The sequence below is a fragment of the Bos indicus x Bos taurus genome, chromosome 6, assembly GCF_003369695.1.
Source record: "Bos indicus x Bos taurus breed Angus x Brahman F1 hybrid chromosome 6, Bos_hybrid_MaternalHap_v2.0, whole genome shotgun sequence".
NCBI lineage: Eukaryota > Metazoa > Chordata > Mammalia > Artiodactyla > Bovidae > Bos > Bos indicus x Bos taurus.
The window spans coordinates 81,208,188-81,233,015 of NC_040081.1; the positions used below are offsets into that span (position 1 = coordinate 81,208,188).

Consider the following 24,828-nt stretch of genomic DNA (forward strand, 5'->3'; position numbering starts at 1 on the left):
ACCACTTGAACATAAATATAACAATTTTCCATCCAACGGGTCATAATGGAGCTCCTGATCAATAATACTAAAATTCCTTTGCACAATAACAATATGGAATGTGCTGTCATCGTAAGACTTTCTAGCTGTTGCTGCTAAGTCGCGTCAGTCGTGTCCAACTCTGCATGACCCCATAGATGGCCTCCTACCAGGCTCCTCTGTCCCTGGGATTCTCCAGGCAAGAACACTGGAGTGGGCTTCCATTTCCTTCTCCAATGCAGGAAAGTGAAAAGTGAAAGTGGAGTCACTCAGTCGTGCCTGACTCTTCACGACCCCATGGACTGCAGCCCACCAGGCTCCTCCATCCATGGGATTTTCCAGGCAAGTGTACTGGAGTGGGTTGCCATTGCCTTCTCCGAGACTTTCTAGAGACTGACTCAAAATAAAATGTACAAAGTAGTTATTACTGCAAATCTGAGTCATAGCATCTATTTTTTATATTTATTCTAAATATGGGATAGGAAAGGGAGACTCAAGACTTTGCCTAGTATACTCCTTGTCTGAGTGAGAAAGTAGGAATGCAAAATCAAGAGCAAAAGTTTGTCTAGGAGGGATTATGGAGTGTTTGCTGCATCTATGTCCTTTCCTTTACAGCCAAATCTTTATCTTTTTTAACTATGTACATACAGTTGAAGATTCACAAGTTACCAACAACTGCTGAACCAATGAAACATTAAGTTCTTAAAAAACAAAAGGTGTTATTCTTTCAATTGGTATAATAATTTGCAAGTTGCCATTCACCAGTATTACTCAGAAATAAACTGAGTTGTTTCATATTTGATATGCATCTATTTGACCCTAGGTATTATTAGGAATTCTCTGTCTTTAAGGTAACTATAATATGTATATAAATAGCCTCTTTTAGCAGGTAATTTCAGGGAGTAGAATCCTTTTTATTCTCAGATTTTAATATGCAAATACATTTTAATATAACTGTAGAAAGAAAAGAGCTATATCCAAAATTAATATAATATGATAGATCTCTGCATTGAAAGATTTCTTCTGCTTGTTAAGCTGTACCCTGTCCTCTTCATACAGCTTTTTTTCCACCTCTACATTAAACATCACCCTTTTAGAGAAACATTTTCTTACCACCTTCCTAAACTTGCACACTCACCCTGCCAGTAACAATTCTCATAAGTTGTGACTGCAGGTGTGAGTTCATATATATGTTTGTAAGCTATCTGTCTGCATTCGTAGGACACAGGAACTGTATACATACGTACTAGACAGTGCCTAGTACGATAACTTAAAGAATGAGTGATAATATCAAACGGGAGAGCAAATCTTTCATAAAGGAGGTTACAATATATTTACACAGTTTTGACCACCCAGTAAATAAAAATGTAGGATCATCCTTTTATAAATGATACTATTCAAGGATATGCTCTCTAGTTTGAATAAACTAGAGAATTTTTATAAGTCAAAGCTACCATGTATTTTCCAATAGACAGACACATATTCCTGTATAATGTGAGAGCTAAGACAAAGCTAATGTTTATTGAATAAGCACTGTTTTCTAGGCACTATTCTAAATAATTTTCATATAATTTTTCATAGGATTGCTATGAGGTAGCTATTAACAGAGATGAGAAAAACAAGGAATAAAGAGATCTGATAACTTGGACATTGGTTATATAACTGATAAATGGAAGCAGCAAGATTTGAATCCAGGTATTCTGGTCCAGAATCTGTGTGCTTAAGAAACTACAGAGTACGTTGCCTCTCACCAGCAGCATATTTCCAGATATTCCATGTCTCTATATTCAAGTTAAATTAGGCAAGTTTCAAAATGTACACGCATTTTAAGAAATGTACAGGTCTTTCATTCTTTAGAAAATTGTCCACGTTTGCATAGGTAACTAATCTATAAATGTATTTAGTTTCAGCAGCACATCTGTTAATATAGGCAGAGGGAATATATTTCAGTTAGTGGTTCTCAACTAAGAGAGATTTTGCCCCGAAGGAACATTTGGCAATACATGGAGGCATTTTTGGCTATTAAAAATCAGGAGCGGAGTACCCTACTTAATCTAGTGACTGAGAGGCCAAAGTGAAAATTGATCAGTCGTATCCAACTCTTTGCGAACCCAAGGACTATACAGTCCATGAAATTATCCAGGCTAGAATACTGGGGTGGGTAGCTGTTCCCTTCTCCAGGGACTCTTCCCAAACCAAGGATCAAACCCAGGACTCCTGCACTACAGGAGAATTCTTTACATTTGAACCACTAGGGAAGCCAGTAAGCTGGTAAATGTCCTACGGTGAACAGGATCCCCCCAAACAACTAGTATTTGGCCCCAAATACCAATATTACCAGTGTTTTGAAACCTTGATTCGGGGGGGAAAAAGCACACTAACATTTTAATATTAAACATAATATTAACATAAAAAGTCATAACATTCAATAGAATTGGTCCAAAATTATTCAAGTGAGGAGGTAAAAAGAAAATCTAGTCGGATACCTGCAAATAGATGAAATGACTTAATCACTTAATTGTCTCAGTGGTGGTTCACAGCAATAGGACAGACACACACACACACACACACACACACACACACACACACACATACACACACACACATACACACACACACACACGGACTCACACACCACTGACACCAATCACTCTGTGATTTCAAAATCAGTCTTTTGTTAAAATTTTTAAATCAAAATTAGTTTCCTTTTGTTGCATAAAAGAGCATACCAAATAGGACCAAAGTTCAGCCCCTTTGATGCTTTTTGGTAACATGCCTAATTAAAAATAACTAGGCTCTCCAATGCATAATTACGCGAACACCTAATACTCTAAATTTCCAGCCAATTTTGTTTCAAACATAAATATGCACCAGAAGTCTGAATGATCGACGTACTACTCCCTACAGTATCTTTACTGTTTCTGAATCAAGGCTCCTTCTTGAGCTCAGTATTTTCACTACATTTCCTTGCTGTGCAATCATTTCCCAGTTGGACAATTAATAAGTGCTTTTTCTCCACAGCCCTTGGCATGTGACCCCCCTTACCCTGTATTTGAGCATGCACTATATACCTTCTTCACTCACTGATTTTGGCAGTGACCCACAATCTAAATCTCTTTCCTCCATTTGATATAAGTGAAACTATAATTATCTAGGGGTAATTTCAAATTACTACTTCATTCCACTAGCAACTGATGAAGATTAGTGGTCTTGCCTTGCATCTGAGTAAGTCAGCAACATAATCACAAGAGAACTCAGCAGGCAACATTTGATTCATGTGAACTCAATTACTTCTGTCAAACATATTCACTTCAATAAAAAGCAGAAACTTCCAAAATGGGTTTTTGCTAACAATTTTGTACTCAAAAAAATTTCACATGATTCTTAAGGGAAAAATAGCATGAATTTTCTCAGAAATAATAATAAATAATAAATATGAAAACATGCTTGTATAAATGGATTCAATATATTATTAGTACCTGAAAATAAAGAATATTTCAAATAAATAAATTTGAATACTTTAAGGCAGTTTATTATAGAAAATTCAGGCATACAAGTAAGCCTTCAAAAAATAAATGGACTCTATATTTTAAGTTGATAACAGAAACCAGCATATACAGTTACCTTGTTAAAATCAGATAATTATGGAAAAGGTAGTTAAATTCTTATAAAGGAAGTTAAGTAAGGAGACATGGAGATGATAGATCATGATCTGCTATTGATTAATGGACAGGGACTCCTGAATCACTTCTTGGTTGTCTTCTGGGTTGAAGCCATATGTTAATGAGCTGTCTAGCATTCTGCTTCTTGAAAGTTTAGTTGCTAAGAGACTGTGGGTCAGGTCTATCATGCCCTTGTGTATCAGGTCACATGAAAATGATCTGACAGCAACTACATGGTCACCTCCTAGTAAATCTTAATATATGATAATCATTACAATAGGTTTACTCAACTTTAGCTTCTTATATTTATAGCCTTATTAAATCACAACATATTTCGATTATCAAAGAAACCAAGTAATTAAATGTAAGTATGTAATAAGGTTATATTTATAAATAAACACATTTTAGCATGTGATGCTTTGAAGTCTACAAACTCACTAAGATGACCTCTATAACAGTTAATATATAATATGCCAGTCATATACCATTTAATATTTGAAACTTTGAAAATTTGGCCTGAGAATCTTAGGACTAAGTAAAGATTAATTTAAAAGACATTTGTCAATTTTGTGACCAATGATGTTTCCTACAGGTAAGTACAAAGGTAAACAAAATTACTTATTTAAAAATAATAATTTTAACATAGTATTTATAAAATAGATAACTAACTTTTGAACTGTGGTGTTGGAGAAGACTCTTGAGAGTCCCTTGGACTGCAAGGAGATCCAACCAGTCAATCCTAAAGAAAATCAGTCCTGAATATTCACTGGAAGGGCTGATGCTGATGCTGAAACTCCAATACTTTGGCCACATGATGGGAAGGGCTTACTCATTGGAAAAGACCCTGATGCTGGGAAAGATTGCAGGCAGGAGGATTAGGGGACAACAGAGGATGAGACGGTTGGATGGCATCACTGACTCCATGGACATGAGTTTGAGTAAGCCCCAGGGGTTGGTGATAGACAGGGAAGCCTGGCATGCTGCAATTCCTGGGATTGTACAGAGTCAAACACAACTGAGCAACTGTACTGAACTGAACTGAGAAAGCTAATAGGAGCAAAGCCATGAAGGATCTTAGGCTATTTTATAAACTTTATTTGAAGGAGACAATTATGTGTGTATATATATACACACACACACACATATATATATATACACACATACATATACATTCGAGTAGAGTTGATTTGCAATGTTGAGTTAGTTTCAGGTATACAACAAAGTGAATTAGTTATTGCATATACATATATATATGTGCGTTTTTAGATTCTTTTCCCATACAGGCCATTACAGAGTAGTGAGTAGAGTTTCTTGTGTTATACAGTAGATCCTTATTTCCTTATTAGTTATCCATTTTAAATACAGTAGTGTGTTAACATCATACCCAGTCTCCCAGTTCATCCTTAAATATTCATGATGTGTGAAACAGCATGATACATAACTGTACGGTCTTAATTACATAAAAATGGATGCTTAGTTGTGAAAATACACAAATGAGACCTAGAAGGACATGTCAAATGGTAAACTGCTTGTGATTATGAACGACTTCGTTTTTTGCTTCTTGTGCTTTTTGGTTTCCTATTATGCACATGTTAACTTTTAAGAAATAAATGTTATTTTAAAAACCTTAAAAAAAAGGAAACTACTGAAGTACTTTAAGTGTCTTGGGAGTAGGCAGGGACTGGGCGGTTGGGTTTGTGCAACTACCAGATTTGTATTTTTGTACAGTGACACACTCACATGGTTCAAAAACCAAAACTATATAAAAAGCTATTCATTATTTAAAAATAAACTTTCCAACAAGATATGCTTACAGATTGGAGGAAAAAGGAAACAGAGAGAAGTGGATGATTTTATGAGAGCTGGGTGGGAAATTTATAAATACCCTGTGAGGTATTGAAACTGGGAAGTGAGCAGGAAGGATATGTCAAGAACGATTCTTAGATTTCTGACCTACCAAGGATATTTCCAAAACAACAAGATCCCCACTTAGAGGTTTGGGGATAGCACATTAAAATTGAAGAAAGAGTTATGTTGGAATTTTATATGACACACACACTCATACATTTATATTTGCACATACATATTATGACTAGGTTTAAACACATATATTTATTTATATGGGACCATCTGTGACACCCTAATTTTCCAAGACAAACCTTCAACATTTATTTATTCACTCAGTAAATTATTTACAGAATAAATGTTTGACATTCCTCATAGAATGGCCACATATCATTGGTACACGGGAAAACATCAAGAGGCACTATTCACACAGACTACATTGTGTAGAACATCTTCTGGGGCTGTGCAGTCTACTGCCTTCATGACCCCACTGCCTTCGTTCCTCCTACCACAGTAGGGTAATAAGCACATTAAGACAGAATCCAGTGGAGTGAAATTTCTACCAAGTGGCCTCTCCTTTTTCTCTCAGGCCTCTACTCCTCAACTACTAAGAGTATGAGAGGAGAAAGATGCAGTGGATGCATGCACTAAAAGCATCCTGTCAGAATACTACTTCACCCAGGTATTTTCATGATAAGCACCTACAGGATATTTTAATCCCAGCAACAGTAAAAAAGTATCCTTTGAATGCAAAGGTCCTTTATATTGTGTACCAATCTGGATGAAGACAAAGGTCAATATGTTCTGAACTAAAGTTACCACATATCATTGACAAAAATGATATAAATAGATAATCAAATAGAGCATGGTGCCTTATAATACTGGTAAACAAATTCTTAGAAATAATAAGATTTTGTAAGCATTTTAGGGAAAACAATGCAATGTATTCAATGGATTATGTTTAACTCCCACTTCTGATTCTACAGTTACATACGTCTTCACCTATGCCAAGAAGATTACTCAAAAAGAGAAGTGAAGGTAATGTTAGTTAAAACTTTCCTTTAAATTCAACCCTAAATAAAATCTGATTAATTTCCTTGACAAACGTAAAGGCATATCTGAAACATAATTTTTATTTAATAAAACTTTATATATAAAGGAATAGCGAGCTGTAGATTACATGGAGAAATAATCATGCACTTAATTGTAGATGGTATACACACATGAAGTGATGCAAATGTGGTGCAATGCATTTCTAGAGATAAATAAGCAACATCAGTATGATTTACAGATTAGTGTTGTTTCCCCGGATCTACAGTCAATCTACAGTCAAGCCTGAAGAAACCTGAGCAAGGGTGATCCACATTACATACTGAATTTAGAAAATAAATTGTACCTGAAGCTACCAATGGGCATAGGGGACTTCTCGGTATTTGGTTTTCTCTTCAGTTAAGACACGTTAACTCTCATTACCTATTTGGTATGTGCATATCATGGTGAAAACAAGTTTGGGTTCATAAGGGTTAATTTTTTCCCTATAAGGAAAGTGTGTTTTCTTCCTCATAAGCTGTTCTTGACTTTGACATAATGTACTATCCTGTTTCATGAAGCCACTGAGAAAGATCCAAGTTTTAAAGGGCAAGTCACCACACTGTGGACAAAATAAGAGTTTTTTCAAATGAAAAAGAAGCATGCATGATCAAGTTTCAATTTAAAAGAAAAATTAAAACAGAAAAAATAATCCAAGTGCAAACTGCTTTGAAATGATCTTTCTGTATTGGTTCTATCTCCAAACAGTTACTTTCTTGGGCACTATTTATTATGCATTTAAAGTTAACCTGTACATTCTTAAAAACAAGTATGCAATAGCTATTATATGCACACAACATGGTAAACTAAGTCCTGTCATCTTCCACATATGTCCAATGAAGTTCATATGGCAGAACTTATACCTAAAGAATCTTTAAAAGGCAGTTAAAAGCATGCCAAGTCTCATCGAAGTTTACATTTGAATTTCATATAACAAGAGTATTATTTTTCTCTTCAGAGAGACAGAGTCATGATAGAGTAGCAGATAAACAAAGAAATATCCCCTGATGTGAGTTGTTCAAAAATAAAATTTCTGAAAGCAAAATGAATATGAAATACTACACTGCAAGTAAGACACTCTCTGAGTACTAATTATGTATATCCAGTAGAATATAACTTCAAATCTTTCATCATTGCCAGAAGTTTTAAAATTCTGAGAGGAGAGAAATCAAACTTGAAGAGAAATAATCTCCATAAATTAGCAAAGTAAAAGGTCATTTGCTCATAATCACTGGAAGATATACATATACATGATCCAAGGGAAGCAGACAGCCCCTGCAGATCCGCAGGCAAACTCTTACCTTGACAGGTGCCGTTTTTCTCTTCGTATCCTGCCTTGCACATGCATTTCCCAATGGGTACCAGCCACTCCCCTTCAGCACTGCAGTGCATTTTGGGTGGTTCGTCTGTCACAGAATGGTTGACGCAGGAGCCTGCCACTTCAAGTAACTGTGAAGAATCAGCTCCAGTAATTGTGTCAGGGAAGACAGCTAAATGTCGTACCACAGAAGGGCATTTTTTATAGTACACTCGCACTGAAACAAGAGCAATGCAAGCACCCACATCTTGAAAAGCGAGATAAAATCCCTTTTTACTTAAAGGTCCTACATCTCTGACCTCTGTGTTCAGTTTCATGACACGGTCACCAAGATCAAGTTCTGTAAAGCTTTCATCGGCAGCAATGGTATCAATTTTGATGTACTGGTTTTCCTTGATGTTTCTCCCATTCTCGTTATCTGACTCAAAGTAATACATGTTGAAAGTCTCCTTACAGGTCCCCAGCCCTCCAGGAAGACTGTTGCAGTCCCGCAGAGTAAATTTGAGTTCTATGAAGATTCTGGAAGCACCTTCATTGGAGATCCAACTGGTCAAAAGCCAGTTATTCTGGTTCTGTTCCATAACTTTGCATACTTGGTATGTGTGGATAGGGGCATAATTTTCATCAACTTCACCAATCTCTTCCCACTGTAGAATGTAAAATAGAAAAACAAAAAAGTAAAAAGATGATTAGAAAATAACCAGCAAAATAAAAGAAAATTAATTCAGATGTAAAATTTCTATAGCCTCAATATACAGTATTGAGAGAAGGAGATATACAATAAAAATTTTTAAAAATAATTTCCCTTTTCAAATTAAATTAATCTGCAATATATTAGTCATTGTCTCAAATGTAACTCAGGTGTGAACACATGTGAATGATATTCTCCAGAAAAATTCATGTATTTCAGAGTAAAAATAAAATTCAATGTGGGATATGATTAACAAGAAGCAGTGAGGGAAATATGCATATTTGGAAGAAAGTTTGTAGAAAAGGAAGTATAATTTTTTAAAACCATAACAATGAGAAAAAAGCAGCAAATGAAGAAAAGAAGGGAGATAAACATGACTGAATCCACATTCAACTCTCAAACAACACAACATAACAAAACTTGAAGGAATATTCATTAGCTTAAAATAGTTTATTTCATTCAACCAATCAGGTAGGACTCTTTTAAAAACTGTGTTGAAAGTCGTTCGGCCATGTCCGATTCTTTGCGACCCCATGTGGAATTCTCCAGGCCAGAATACTGGAGTGGGTAGCCGTTCCCTTCTCCAGGGGATCTTCCCAACCCAGGGATCGAACCCAGGTCTCCCACACTGCAGGTGGATTCTTTACCAACTGAGCCAAGGAAGCCCAAGAATACTGAAGACAGTAGACTATCCCTTCTCCAGCAGATATTTCCGACCCAGGAATGGAACCCAGGTCTCCTGCATTGCAGGCGGATTCTTTAAAAACTGAGGTACCAGAGAGTGAAGTCAAAGTGAAGTCGCTCAAGTTGTTTCTGACTCTTTGCGACCCCATGGACTGTAGCCTACAAGGCTCCTCTGGCAATGGTATTTTCCAGGCAAAAGTACTGGAGTAGATTGCCATTTCCTTCTCCAGGGGATCTTCCCCACCCAGGGATCAAACCCGGTCTCCCACATTGCAGGCAGATGCTTTACCACCTGAGCCACCAGGTAAACTTCAAGGTACCAGGAAAACCCCCCAAACTGTGTTACGAAGGGTTTAATCATACATGTACCCACAAATATAAACCTAGAGACAGAAAGAAAATAGAGATATACAAATTATAGACTAGTAATACAGAGAACCTCATCATTTCAAATACTAAGTGATTTTTTGTTATACATAACCTGAGAATGCATTAATTCTTTCTTACTAATGCTTATTTTATGCCTAATAACCTTAAATGTTATGAATATATACAGGATGTAAAAAATTAAGTACGATTTATATAGCTTTCAAAATACTATTCAGTCAAATAAGAGATCTCAACCTCTCTCTCCTAGCAAACTATCAACACTACAGTTTTGAGAATGTCACTGTACTATACCACATTTTATACAGTGTAAGTCAGATTTTTATTCTTCATAAAGATGTTATTATAACAAATTATTTTAAACCTGTCTAGAATCTGTGGGAATAAAAGTACATGCAATTTTGTTTTAAATCTTTAAAAATTATCCTGAAACACACAGAGTAATGAAACCGTACATACTGATTTTCAATAAATCCAAAATGTGGTTTCAGACATTAAATATTATAGATAATAAACTTCATAGAACCTCATTTCTTTAGACATGAAATTAAATGGAGCGTTATTGCTTGATTCTGTTCAACTGACACAGATGTGAAAAATGGCATCACAAGGGATGCACATAAATCGTATACCTTAGATGGCCACTCTCAGAATTCTAGCTGCCATAAGAAAGACAGAAGTAAAAGGTGTTAATGAGGGAAAACTGATGAGTTCACTCAAATCACAAGACAGACATCAAGACTGTATCTTTCCTAACAACATTTACATTAGAGGGTTACATGAAACCTTAGTTCATTCATTTAATCTCACTTTTGCCCCCTCTCAAAATGTATATAAATTGTACTTTGCCTCTGATTTTCTAATCAGCTTTGTCTCTCATTAAACTACTTACAGTTTCTTCATGAAGCCATCCAGATATCAATGTTATTTATTATAAATGGTTACTAAATCCTATGCTTAATATTTCATGGAAAAAAGCATCTCAACTAACCAAATGAAAATAACAAAAGTGATTAATTTATTGCAAGAAGATTAAATGTATTTCCTTTGAATTAATAAATCAGAAAAGAGCATCAAAAAAAGCTCTTCCCTGAAAAAGGAAAACCAAAATGCCACGTTATCTCTGTTTTAGATTCTCTTATTTTTAAGAGTTCTACAATGCAAATAACAAACATATTTCTAATCCCTGGCCTTGAATCATTTATAAAAGACCTATTTCTGCATCTTATAGTCCAACAGGGCCCTACTAGCAAGTCAAAAGAACTGGACAAGTAAAAGGAATAGTAGCATTTTGCAAGATAATAAGGCAAAAAATTAACAGTCTTTGTCTGTACAAAGTCCAAGGTACCACAAATATTATTAAAAATGCAAGCAAAGCAGCACTTGACAAGACAGCTTAATAGGTACTACTTTGGGTGATAATTTCTAAGTATGTGCTTAAGTATGTTACTCCTCTGAATATTCTCAATTAAGAAGAGAAAAACTGTAATTTTATTTGATGTTAGAATATATCATGGTGGGATTTTATTTATCTTTCTTTTCAAGTGTCCAAAATATAAATGAAGGCTCACATTTTCTATTTCTAATGAATGAACAGGAGTAATTCCTTTTAAATAATTATGGCCGTAAGCCATTCAGAGACTCAAAAAGGTAATATAGATGCATTTCCAATAAATAGCTGCTCCTATCTAGACAAATACACTAATAAACAAACAAAAATATTTCCTTTATTTTAGATTGGCTAGCTGAAATAAAATGCTGAATTCTTTGAAGTTGTCTTCCCTTTTAATACAAAGAAGATATCTTGCTATCCTAAGCAAATATCTTATTTACAAAGAAGAAACAAGTGGATGAAGAGAAAGTAACACTCTCCGAGAACTTAAGATCACAACAGGTATATTCCCAGACACTTTTGCAAATGTCATGTCAATGAACTATTGTAATTTAAAGAAGAGTATAGACAGAAAATACAATATTTTCAGTGTAATTTTGTTGGAATTCCTGTTTCCATAGTATAATAAAAGTATTTGTTGATTACTGTAAGTGAGGTGCCTGGGCAGTTTGGACACATCGTCATTGCACATAATTTAGTGGATTTAGTTCTATTCTTCAGGTCCCACTACTCCTCAAACCCCACCCTCTAAGCCTAGACTTTTCTCTGTGTTTGCTTTCTCCTCATTCCTATTTCTATGACTTAATATTAAAGAACTGATTACACACCCAGCTTGAGCTGGCTAAATTTCTCTCTCAAACTCTTGGGCTTGCTTCTTTCCCCACTGGCCACTGAAAACAAATCAGTTTCATTCTAATCCCATGTTTGGCCAGGCATCAAAATTCAGCCACATTTATCAGAGAAGTGGAAAAGAAAAAGGACTGGTTTTCATATCCATATGTGTATCATGGAGTTACCAACTTTTCCTATGCAAGGTATTAAGAGCTGTTTTCTCCCTGCCTGCTTCTCACAGCCCTATTTGATTTCTTCCCCCAAGCTTGTAGTATCTCTTATATTTTTAGCATTTATTTCATTTCCAAGCCCCTTGCCTGTACAACACCTTGTGTGCATTCACAGTTTAAAACAGTGACTCAGGACACTTAGCCTAGATTAAGTTTCCCCTTATATTATGTCCCCAAATACACATGAAGAATCATCAAGTGAACAGAGTCATTTTGACCTTTCAGGTTATGAGGAGGCTTGGTATTTAGTTCTGTTTTCATTATTGTGTGTTTATATGTTTCTACATAGAGATTAATTTACTGAGGCTAAAGTACAGTGATCAGAAACACTGAAGCAGAGGCCTGCATATACATACTTAACTGGTCTTGTATAAAGAAAAGATTATCAGCCTGAAGTCCTAGAATTAGTCCCAGCTTTTACAGTATCTAGATGCATAAACCAAGAATTAACCACTGGTATACTGGTTACATTGGAGAAGGCAATGGCACCCTACTCCAGTACTCTTGCCTGGAAAATCCCATGGATGGAGGAGCCTGGAAGGCTGCAGTCCATGGGGTCGCTGAGGGTTGGACACGACTGAGCGACTTCACTTTCACTTTTCACTTTCATGCATTGGAGAAGGAAATGGCCAACCCACTCCAGTGTTCTTGCCTGGGGAATCCCAGGGACGGGGGAGCCTGGTGGGCTGCCGTCTATGGGGTCGCACAGAGTTGGACACGACTGAAGTGACTTAGCAGTAGCAGCATACTGATTACATAATCTAGAATGAGAACTGAAACTCTCTATCCCAGTCATCTAATATCCAATATAAAACATCATAAGTGGCCTTAAAAGATCTACTTCCATTGTTTACTTTAGAAATGAGAAAAATTAAAGACCAGATTTTCTCAAGCTCACAAAATACCACCTTGAGCATCTCCTCTGTCCATCCCCTGTCTGTGCCTCTGCCTTCTTATTAGCATGTCTGTCCATGAAGTCTGGATTTGTGTGTGGGATTCCTTGATTCACTACACTAATTTTACTCCACTCTGTTGAAACTAAATTCACATTTTCTGTCAGACATGATTTAACCATGACTAATTCTTTTTCTTCCTTTCTCCCTTCTATATTTCCTTTCTTTATCTCCCTCTATATTATTACTCTGAAACAGATATGAAAGTAAAGACATAATTCTCTTTTCTCTACTATATCTCAGAATCTGATACCATAAGACACAAGGTAGGAAACTCAGTAAACATTTTATAATGAATGAATTAATATCAAACATATACATTCCTCCTGTTAAGAGATATGTTAATATGAAATTTGAAATAATTCAAACATGGTAAATAAATGATTATATGATTTGCTTTTTGTTTTACTTTGAACAAAAATAAATTTTGTTCTCTGTAAATTGTCTGAACTTTATAAATTCAAATAAAGGAATGTTTATAAGCTCATATTTTTGAAAGTTAGTCTTCAGTGAAAACTTCTAGGAATTTAAGACATTATTTTTATTCTAATCATACAACTACTTTCAGTTTAGTCCTGCATATTAACCTGTAGAACTAGCTTTCTTTAGCATTAAATTTTCCCAGTTATAACTTAAGAGCTTAGTATAGATTAATTAGATACTTTTAGCATAAAATGTTTTAACATATTCAGTTTTTATTTTTCACTCACTAACCTTTTTCATTATTCTATACAGATTAAAAGCCTAGGAGGTAGCATATCAGTTACTGGCACTGTACCTTCTTTCCTTTTCAGTCAAACAATATTACGACCATCTTAATCATTTTATTTGGCAGAGCAATGTTAAAACATAGCTAGGGGTCAACTGCTTCCAGATTTACTCTGCAATGTCCAAGGCATAACTCTGCAACAAGACCTTGTTTATCATATAAACGCTTCTTTGAATATAGTGTTAACTGTCCTAAAACTCAGCACTCAGAAAAGTAATCTTGTCCCATCGATATATGGTAAGTAGATGGGAAAACAGTGGAAACAGTGGCAGACTTTATTTTGAGAGGCTCCAAAATCACTGCAGATTGTGACCACAGCCATGAAATTAAAAGACACTTGCTCATTGGAAGAAAAGCTATGACCAAACTAGACAGCATATTAAAAGCAGAGATATTACTTTGCCAGCAAAGGTCAATCTAGTCAAAACTATGGTTTTTCCAGTAGTCATGTAAGGATGTAAGTGTTGGACTATAAAGAAAGTTGAGTGCTGAAGAATTGATGCTTTTGAACTGTGGTGTTGGAGAAGACTCTCGAGGGTGCCCTGGACTGCAAAGAGATCCAACCAGTCCATCCTAAAGGAAATTGGTCCTGAATATTCATTGGAAGGACTGATGCTGAGGCTGATACTTTGGTCACCTGATGCGGAGAGCTGACTCATTGGAAAAGACCCTGATGCTGGGAAAGATTGAAGGTGGGAGGAAAAGGAAATGACAGAAGATGAGATGGTTGGATGGCATCACTGACGCAATGGATGAGTTTGAGTAAGCTCTGGGAGTTGGTAATGGACAGGGAAGCCTGGCATGCAGCAGTCCATGGGGTCACAATGAGTCAGACACGCCTGAGCAACTGAACTGAACTGTCCATTATGCTTTAATATCACAACATTCTGTACAATGCACTTGAAATGCTCCACGAGAAATTAATTCTAGGCTTCTCATTTTCTTCAAAAAACTGTTAGATATCATTTATTATTTTTCTTTGTATGTGCAGTATGTTTGCTAACATCACTGAAGATATCCTGGCCTCATATTACGAATTAACTGCTGCTTTTAAAACAGTAGCACCTATCCAAGATCTTAGAAAGTGCCTGGGAAATGGTTTGACTCTGTGCTCAAATTCAGAAATCTGGCATTTTACCCCCTTTAACTAGTGATCAACATATTCCAATTGCTACTGCATCATAAGTTTACCTAAAGTTTAGAACTTCTGGAAGCTTCCTGCTCTTTCAAAACTTAGATGAACTACCACATGAAAAATCAGAAATTTCAAACAAACCAGAGATTTTTTTGTTTCTCTATGTTTCTATAATAATTTATATTTTTAATATCAGATTTTTTAGATTATTGCATTTTTTCAATTTTGCTATACTGATTAAAATTAGGTAAAATATACTCAAGTAAGAAAATAAATGAATTGCTTACTTTCTCATTTTCTTATTTCCTCAGTTTCTCATTATGATAAATGATTACTAATATTCTTCCTGGGCTTCCCTGGTGCCTCAGTGGTAAATAATCCACCTGCCAATGTAGGAGACACAGGTTCAATGGGTCAGGAAGGTCCCCTGGAGAAGGAAATGGCAACCCATTCCAGTATTCTTGCTGGGAAATCCCAAGGACAGAGAAGCCTTGTGGGCTACAGTCCATGGGGCCGCAAAAAGTGTCGGACATGACTTAGCAACTAAACAACAAAAAATATTATTCCTCATAACATTAGACTTGCTATGCTTATATAAACTCATTACGTTTTTCCTTCCTGTTGGATGTACAACTGAGCTTATTTGTCTCTGTGTGCATGCAGACATCTGCCACTACCTAATACATTCAACCCAGGACATTTCTTCTGAGAGAAAATAGGATAGAAAAATCCTCACAGAATAAGAGACTTAGGATCATTATTAATGGTTAAAAAAAAAAAAAAAGTTGAGAATCCTATTATTGTTGGGACAGACTTTTTTGTCTGTTCTTACTACTTCTGATGTGTTACCGTCCACTAGAAGCCATTCATCATTAAAAAGAAACACTGTATTATTAAGACCAGTGCATGCTGGACACACATATAATCCCTAAGCCTCCTGCCTGTCCAGTGGCTGCCCAAATGCTTAAACAGTCAGAGTCAAGTAGAAAACCAAATTTTTACTTGGGAGATAACACAATGCTTTAAAAGAAACTTTATTATAATTCAAAGATAATCATGGAATGTGTGAAAACCTCAAAGCTATATTATAGGAACAACAGATCAGAGCTACAGCTAGTGAACCTACATTTGAGAATATTAATTTTCTCATATGCACTGTATACATGACATAATCATACAGAACACAACCACATCATTTTTCAGAGGAGTAAACAGATCTAGAGAGAGTGATATGTTTTTAGTGCCAAATTAACGTCTCAGATCAGAGCTCTCTGATATTAATTTTTTCTCTTTTAGAAGGGTTAAAATTCTAATGTATAAAATATAGTGGCATATGAAGTAATACTAACCATTATAAGAGAAAAATTTTCATTACCTGATGAACTAGGTATTTAGATTTTCATAACATAAAACTGTGGGCCTTTGTTGTGGAATTCTAGCGTCCATCCTTCCTTGCTCAGTTTACTGCGTTTTTTATCAAGACAACACAAGTCCATTTAGCAACCAAAACATCTCAGTTTTTATGCATAATCACCAGGACAAGATGGTTTTAAAAGAAAGATATTTGTAGCATTAGTTTCTGTTTCAGAAATTAAATCTTAAAGCTATGGCTTTTTAGTAAAATAAATATGACAAAATGTATCAACTTTCAGTGAAAATCATTTGAATCAATAATCTTGTTACACTTCCTCAATAATATGTTAGTGGAAAAAAGATTGCATCAAATAGGTGTTTTTGTTGTTTAAAACATCTTTAAAATTCATGAGTATGAAATAGCAATATTGCTAGAAATGACTCAATTAATTTTCTATGTATGAAATAAAGCTGTAGTCAATTACTTTATTGCCCACAGAATAGTACAAATATTTATGGGCTCAAATTCAATTTGTGAAACAAAATCATTTGAGAAAGATAGAGTTGAAAACTTTCAAGTTTATATGGATATTTTCAGATAGAAATTTATAGACAATTGAGCATCTGTCTACAACACTAAATAAGAATCATGAAGAGATTTTTTTTTAACCTGGAAAAACAATTCATTTTTTTTCTAATGTTGCAGTCAGCATTTTTTTTTCAAAAAGGAAAGAAAACATATGGATTCTTTCTTCATTTATTCTTTTTAAAAGTTTTTTTTAATGTGGATCGTTTTTAAAGTCTTTGTTGAATTTGTTACAATATTGCTTCTGTTTTATGCTTTTTGGCCACAAGGCATGTGGGATTTAACTCCCCAACCAGGAATCAAACCTACGCTCTGTACTAGAAGGTGAAGTCTTAACCACTGGACTGCCAGACAAGTCCCCCTTCATTTATTCTTTAAAAAATATCCAAGTGCACAAGAAATGAATTAGAGATTGGAAAAAGCAAAAGCAAAATATCAGATAATTATTCACAGAGAACTTTATCACTTAAACAAAAAGGTATTTCTTATAAAATACTGTAATGAATATTATCTAAAAACAAAGAAGAAAAAGTATATAACATGACTGCTTCTATATTTGTCATTCTAGTTTTAAGAAGGTATATATTGAACAGTTTCACATTAAATAAAATAATAAAAGATATCTGAATACCTCGTTTATATGTGGCTTTTTTCTTGAAAAATCTACTTAAAAAAACAAATTCAAACGTCACTTGGTCAATAATAATTTTAAAAGGCAGAATGAGCTTAGTGAATATGTATGCCCAAAATTAGCAAATTAATAAACTCAATTAAAATCTCCCATCAAATATGGCATGTTTGTGATTTTGTGCCATGTAAATTTTTTAAAAAGCTGCTATAAATGGATTTATAAGCCACTGATCTAGTTTAGCTCCATTTTATACAATATATTGAGACACTTCCATTTTTATGTGATAGTATCTTGCTGCTGCTAAGTCATTTCACTCGTGTCCGACTCTGTGCGACCCCAGAGACGGCAGCCCACCAGGCTCCCCTGTCCTTGGGATTCTCCAGGCAAGGACACTGGAGTGGGTTGCCATTTCCTTCTCCAATGCATGAAAGTGAAAAGTAAAGTGAAGTCGCTCAGTCCTGTCTGACTCTTAGCGACCCCAATGACCGCAGCCCACCAGGCTCCTCTGTCCATGGGATTTTCCAGGCAAGAATACTGGAATGGGGTGCCATTGCCTTCTCCAGATAGTATCTTACCCTGTATATTTTCTGTCCTGTTACACCAAGAAATTTGATAACTTGTAAAACTGTAGTAATATAAATAATCTTTTGTGTACTCTTGCATAAGTTCACCTAGTCTGTGAGTTCGTATCTTTACAAAAAGATGACTGTGATCTCAATTTACAAACTTGCATTAGTGACAGTGGTACACATTTACCACGGAGATTTTAAGATCTAAGGAGTCATATGTTTCTCCTGTGTTTCAGGGTTTCACGGTGGATACACACACACAGACACTGATACAGACACTCACAAACAGACTCACAATGAAGAATTCCTTCCTGACAGTCATTATGAGATGTTAGAGAATGGTCCTTCAAGTGTTATTTAAATATACATGTTCTCAATAACATTTAAAATTTTAGAGTGGCATTACTATTCTCTTCAATATAAATACTGTCCTGTTATAGACAGCTAAATATTCTATGGGGATGCCTTCTTTTTGAAGCAATATGAAAGTTTAGGTAAATGAGGGAAAAAACTGTTTCACTTGGGATTCAGTTTAATGAAAATAGATTAACCTTTGGTGCATTTAATGTTGTAGGCAAAAAGGATACAATATATACTCACTATTCTGGCAAAAAAATTTTTTTAAAAAGGAAAAAAGGTTTCAGTAAACCATTTGCAACACTGGATGATTTATCCAGCCTAAAACATATACCAGGAAACATAATGTTGTCTGTGGTCCTGGTCTTTATGCCACCCTCATTTTTCAATAGACATTATATTTCTGGTGCAGGCTTTACAAACAGCACCCATAATCAACTCCATGTCTCACATTAATCATGTTCTTATAGTCACTGGATATTCAACACAAATCTCCATCTCAGTTTTTGTTGGGAAACAGCCACATTGGAGCTTTGAGTTTATTCAAGTTTAAGTGATTATATTGCCATTATACAGATTAAAGTTCACAGCGTCCACTTGCCACAGTCGGATTAAGGACGCTGTAGAAATGGAGGGTGTCTATAGTTACTTTATTGTACAGTCAGAAGCTGGAACTTCCATATGGAACAGCTTTATTTTTCAGAACTCCAGGGCTGCTCTCTGTGAGGTGGAAGTAAAAGAAGAAACAGCCATGGATCTACTGAAATTTCTTCCTTTGTATTTGTTGGGCCTTTTCTGGCCAAAATTCTTCTGTCAATATAAACCAGCTACTTAAGTAGAAGTATACACTTTAGTAAAAATATGAAAATTTTAAGTGTCTCTTGATAGTTCTAAAATGACAATTCCAATTTTTTAGTGTTCATTTTTACATGTTTTTGATCATTAGCTTAACACAAATTTAACTCTGGCCTACATTAAACTATAGAGTTATTATTAATATAATAGGGTTTACTAGTTGAAGATAATGATTGACATACTTATAGAAATTTTCTACCCACTCAATGTAAATATTTTATTGTATTTTATTAATGAATTTTTTATTTGAGAATTACTGTGAAATGGATTTTTCTGAGAATGCTAAGAATTCTAGACAATTTCTGTAAAAACCTTTAAAGCGTTAGTGAAGTTACAGCAGAAGGAAAGATAAATTTCATATTTGCTCTTCCTACTTGGGTCTTCTGCCAGTATTTTTCCTGTATCTTCTTATATTAACCATTAATCATCTTGAGGCCTTTTTTCCCTAGGTTAGTACCCACAAATGAGAACAGTGAAATTAATTTTGCACTGGGGTTTTAATCTTAAAATTGAACCAAGTTTTTAATTGCCTTTTTCTCTCCTTATCAACACAAACCCTTTTGTCAGTATACAAGAGGAAACAAACGTAGGAAATACAGACATCAGGTAAGTCTAGTTATAGTACAAAAATATACATTTTCTATATATATAAAGAACTATATTAATTAAATTTAGAATTATAGCCTAAAGGATCTTATTAATATTTGAGACTTCTATATCTACTTATAGATGGACTATAAACAGGATTCTGAATATGATAAAGGGTATATCCATAATTGCAGAAGGTCACTGTCACTGACTTCCTTTGATTATTCTGTTTTATACAACTAATAGGTATCAAACAGATACATGTACACACATATACATTTGTTGCTGTTCAGTCATCAAGTCACATATGATTCTTTGCCACCCCATGGATTGAAGCACACCAGGCTTCCCTGTATCTCATGATCACATATGTCCATTCTTTTTTGGATTCTTTCCCCATATAGGCCATTACAGAGTACTGAGTAGTATTCCCTGTTCTATATAGTGGGTCCATATTAGTTATCTAATAGGACTTCCCTGGTGGTTCAGATGGTAAAGCATCTGTCTACAATTCGGGAGACCTGGGTTCGATCCCTGGGCCGGGAAGATCCCCTGGAGAAGGAAATGGCAATCCACTCCAGTACTATTGCCTGGAAAATCCCATGGACAGAGGAGCCTAGTAGGCTACAGTCCATGCGGTCGCAAAGAATTGGACACGACTGAGCCACTTCACTTCACTTCACTTTCACTTATTAGTTATGTATTCTAATATTATCTATTATATACTGTGTATTCATCTAGTCAAGGCTATGGTTTTTCCTGTGGTCGTGTATGGATGTGAGAGTTGGACTGTGAAGAAGGCTGAGCGCCAAAGAATTGATGCTTTTGAACTGTGGTGTTGGAGAAGACTCTTGAGAGTCCCTTGGACTACAAGGAGATCCAACCAGTCCATTCTGAAGGAGATCAGCCCTGGGATTTCTTTGGAAGGAATGATGCTAAAGCTGAAACTCCAGTACTTTGGCCACCTCATGTGAAGAGTTGATTCACTGGAAAAGACTGTGATGGGAGGGATTAGGGGCGGGAGGAGAAGGGGATGACAGAGGATGAGATGGCTGGATGGCATCACTGACTCGATGGACGTGAGTCTGAGTGAACTCCGGGAGTTGGTGATGGACAGGGAGGCCTGGCGTGCTGCGATTCATGGGGTCGCAAAGAGTCGGACACAACTGAGCGACTGATCTGATCTGATCTGATACATACATAACTGATTCTTCATTGTACACCTGAAACTAACACAACATTGTAAATTAAATATACTTCTATAACTTTTTTTTAATTCACAATGAGATATTAATACATAGTCCTTACTCTTGGAAATCTCAGACTCTTTGATAACATTTCCCTATTTTACTTTTGGCAGCTTACTGAACACAGGATACTTTTTTTAATTTAAATGTGTGTTTATTTGGGAAAATGCAGGCAGATACGGAATCAAGTTTTAGAAAGGTTATAGGAAACAGGAACTCATCCATGCTGCTGAAGGGAGAATACATTGGTAGCCAAATTTATGGAGCTGTTTGGCAATACATGATAAATTTAACACTTTTTAAGCTAGGATTTTCACATATGACTAGAGATAGATATGCCAAGATGATATTTCCAATGTTGTACCAGCCAAACATTTGAAACCACTGCCATCACTAAGAATGAATAAAATGTTATATTCTTACTATATACCATTATACAAAAGTTAATATTCATTCATTTATATAAAGATCTCAAATACACAATGATTACAGGGACATGAAAATTTTAAATACAGTGAAACACTTATCTTTAAATATAAACAAAACTACTATGAATTATGTTTTATTACACCCATATAATCATATGGTGCTAAAAGTACAACTCAACAGGAAAAATACACTAAATTCATGAGTCTAGATCAATGAAAAGGATCCAATTTGAAGAATGCAGAGAAAGACTGAATAAAAAGTAGTCAGAACCTATATTTCATGCAAAGATGGGCACAATAAAGGATAGAAATGGTACAGACCTAACAGAAGCAGAAGATATTAAGAAGAGGTGGCAAGAATAAACAGAACTATACAAAACAGATCTTAATGATCCAGGTAACCACAATGGTGTGATCACTCACCTAGAAGCAAATATCCCTGAGTGCAAAGCCAAGTGGGGCCTTAGGAAGCATCACAACAAAGCTAGTGGAGGTGATGGAATTCCAGCTGAGCTATGAGGGATGGTATGGGGAGGGAGGAAGGAGGAGGGTTCAGGATGGGGAACACATGTATACCTGTGGCGGATTCATTTTGATATTTGGCAAAACTAATACAATTATGTAAAGTTTAAAAATAAAATAAAATTTAAAAATAAATAAATAAATAAAAGATGATGCTGTTAAAGTGCTGCACCCAATAATGCCAGCAAATTTGAAAAACTCAGCAGTAGCTACAGAACTGGAAAAGGTCAGTTTTCATTCCAATCCCAAAGAAAGTCAATACTAAAATATTCAAACTACCATACAATTGCACTCATTGTGATATGACAGCAAGGAAATGCTCAAAATTCTTCATGCTAGGCTTCAGTTGTTCATGAACCAAGAACTTCCAGATCTACAAGCTGGATTTAGAAAAGGCAGAGGAACCAGGGATCAAACTGCTAACATTCACTGGACCACAGACAAAGCAAGAGAATTCCAGAAAAACATCTATTTCTGCTTCACTGACTATGCTAAAACCTTTGACTGCATGGATCACAACAAACTGTGGAAAATTCTTAAAGCGATCGGAATATACCAGACTACCTTACCTGTCTCCTGAGAAACTTGTGTGCAGGACAAGAAGCAACAGTTAGAACTGGACATGGAACAATGGACTGATTCAAAATTAGGGAAGGAGTATATCAAGACTGTATATTGTCACCTTGCTTATTTAACTTACATTTAGAGTGCATCATGTGAAATCCTGGGATGGATGACTCACAAGCTGTAATCAAGATTTCTGGGAGAAACATCAACAACCTCAGATATGCAGATGATACCACTCTTATGGCAGAAACCAAGAGGAAGTAAGGAGCCTCTTGATAAGGGTGAAAAAGGAGAGTGAAAAAGCTGGCTTAAAATTTAACATTCAAAATACTAAGATCATGGCATACAGTCCCATTATTTCATGGCAAATTGAAGGGGAAAAAGTGAAAACAGTGACAGTTTTATTTTCCTGGGCTCCAAAATCAGTGCAGACGGTGACTGCAGCCTTGAAATTTAAAAAGAAACACTTGCTCCTTGGAAGAAAAGCTTTGACAAAACTAGAGAGCACCTTAAAAAGCAGAGACACCACTTGGCCAAAAAAGGTCCATCTAGTCAAAGGTATATTTTTCCAGTAGTCATGTACAGATATGACAGCTGGCCCATAAAGTAGGCTGAGTGCCAAAGATTTAATGCTTTCAAATTGTGGTACTGGGGAAGACTCTTGAGACAGCAAGGAGATCAAATCAGTCAATCTTACACACAATTAACCCTGAATATTCTTTGGAAGGACCGAAGCTGAAGATGAAGCTACAGTATTTTGGTCATCTGATTCAAACAGACAACTCACTGGAAAAGTCCCTGATGCTGAGAACGATTTTAGGCAGAAGGAAAAGGGGGCATCAGAGGATAAGATGGCTGGATGGCATCATCGACTCAATGAACATGAGTCTGAGTAAACAACAGGAGACAGTGAAGGACAGGGAAGCCTGGCATGCTGCAGTTCCAGGGGTCTAAAAGAGTCAGACATGACTCAGTGATTAAAAATAAAGATGCAACTAGAATCCCACTATATATTTTGTGGAGTGCAAGTGTTTATTTGCAAGACAACTATGAAGCTCTTCCTTCTGTATCTGTTTTTAAGATAATATTGAAAGCTTTGAGAACTGTACACACATATATAAAATAAATCTGTATAGTATTCATATCATTATAGTAAAGCTATGCAATAAATTATCTTATTTAGCTTTACATGTTATACTACTCTCCATGCTTTTATTGCCAGAGAACTCTCTTATTTATAACACACCTAAGCATTCTATAGAAATACACAGAACATACTTTGGGAAATTTAATTAAGGTGCTGACTGATAATTGCTTAGAGGTAGGAACTTACTGGGATACTGTTAATGGCTTAAATTTTGACTCTTCCCCACTGACAAATTTTTCATAATGCCTAATTTATACTCTCTTGCCAGTTTACATAAATGCATCCTTCTCCAATGGATTCATTTTATGACAAGAAACTTGTTCTCAATTATCAGCGTATTCTCACTATTTAGAATTATTCATGGAGAAATGTACAAACTCAATACCTATCATTGTTTATATGTAAGAATGAATGAAAAATGAATGAATGAATGGAAATTCCAAAAGCATTTGACTGACTCTTTGCTTTACTCAGTGGTTTGCAGGGATGTACAGCAATGGAACTGAAAGAACTTTTGAGTGATTTTTTTCTCCCTCCCTCTTCTAAAAGCAACTTAGTCAAAGAACACTTGGCATGTCAACCTTGAAATGTTGCCAGCCTTTTGCTCTGGCCACTATTTTTTTCCTCTCAATAATAACTCTCACCAGAAGATGGCAAGGAAAGAAAGAAAAGGTTAAACTCAATTCTGTCAAATGTTGTTAAGACTTGGCAGCTCCAGGAAAGGTTTTATAGTGAAGAGAATTGAATCTAGTGAAATAGGGGGCTGCCCAAATCACTGTGAATTTCATTTATCTGTGTATTTCTCTCCATAATTATCACAGAAAAGTGACAGTTGACAAGCCCATGGAAGCCTCAGAAGACTGCAAAATTGTATTTCGTGGCCAAAACATAGCATTTAAAAACTTCAGTGACTCACACAAAAGCAGGATTTATTCAGGTGATGTTGAGATTTGTTCTAACCAGTTTCTTTTCT

At 35.6% G+C, this 24,828-nt stretch overlaps 1 protein-coding gene across 9 annotated transcripts in view; it reads right to left on the minus strand.

The window, feature by feature from the left end:
• The window catches only part of EPHA5 (EPH receptor A5), a 400,766-nt gene that overhangs the window by 307,426 nt on the left and 68,512 nt on the right, over nucleotides 1-24,828 (minus strand). For all 9 annotated transcript variants that reach the window (XM_027544624.1, XM_027544622.1, XM_027544620.1 and 6 more), the window contains exon 3: nucleotides 7,916-8,579. In XM_027544624.1, coding sequence (XP_027400425.1) covers nucleotides 7,916-8,579 — 664 coding nt within the window. The remainder of the gene's footprint in view (nucleotides 1-7,915; nucleotides 8,580-24,828) is intronic.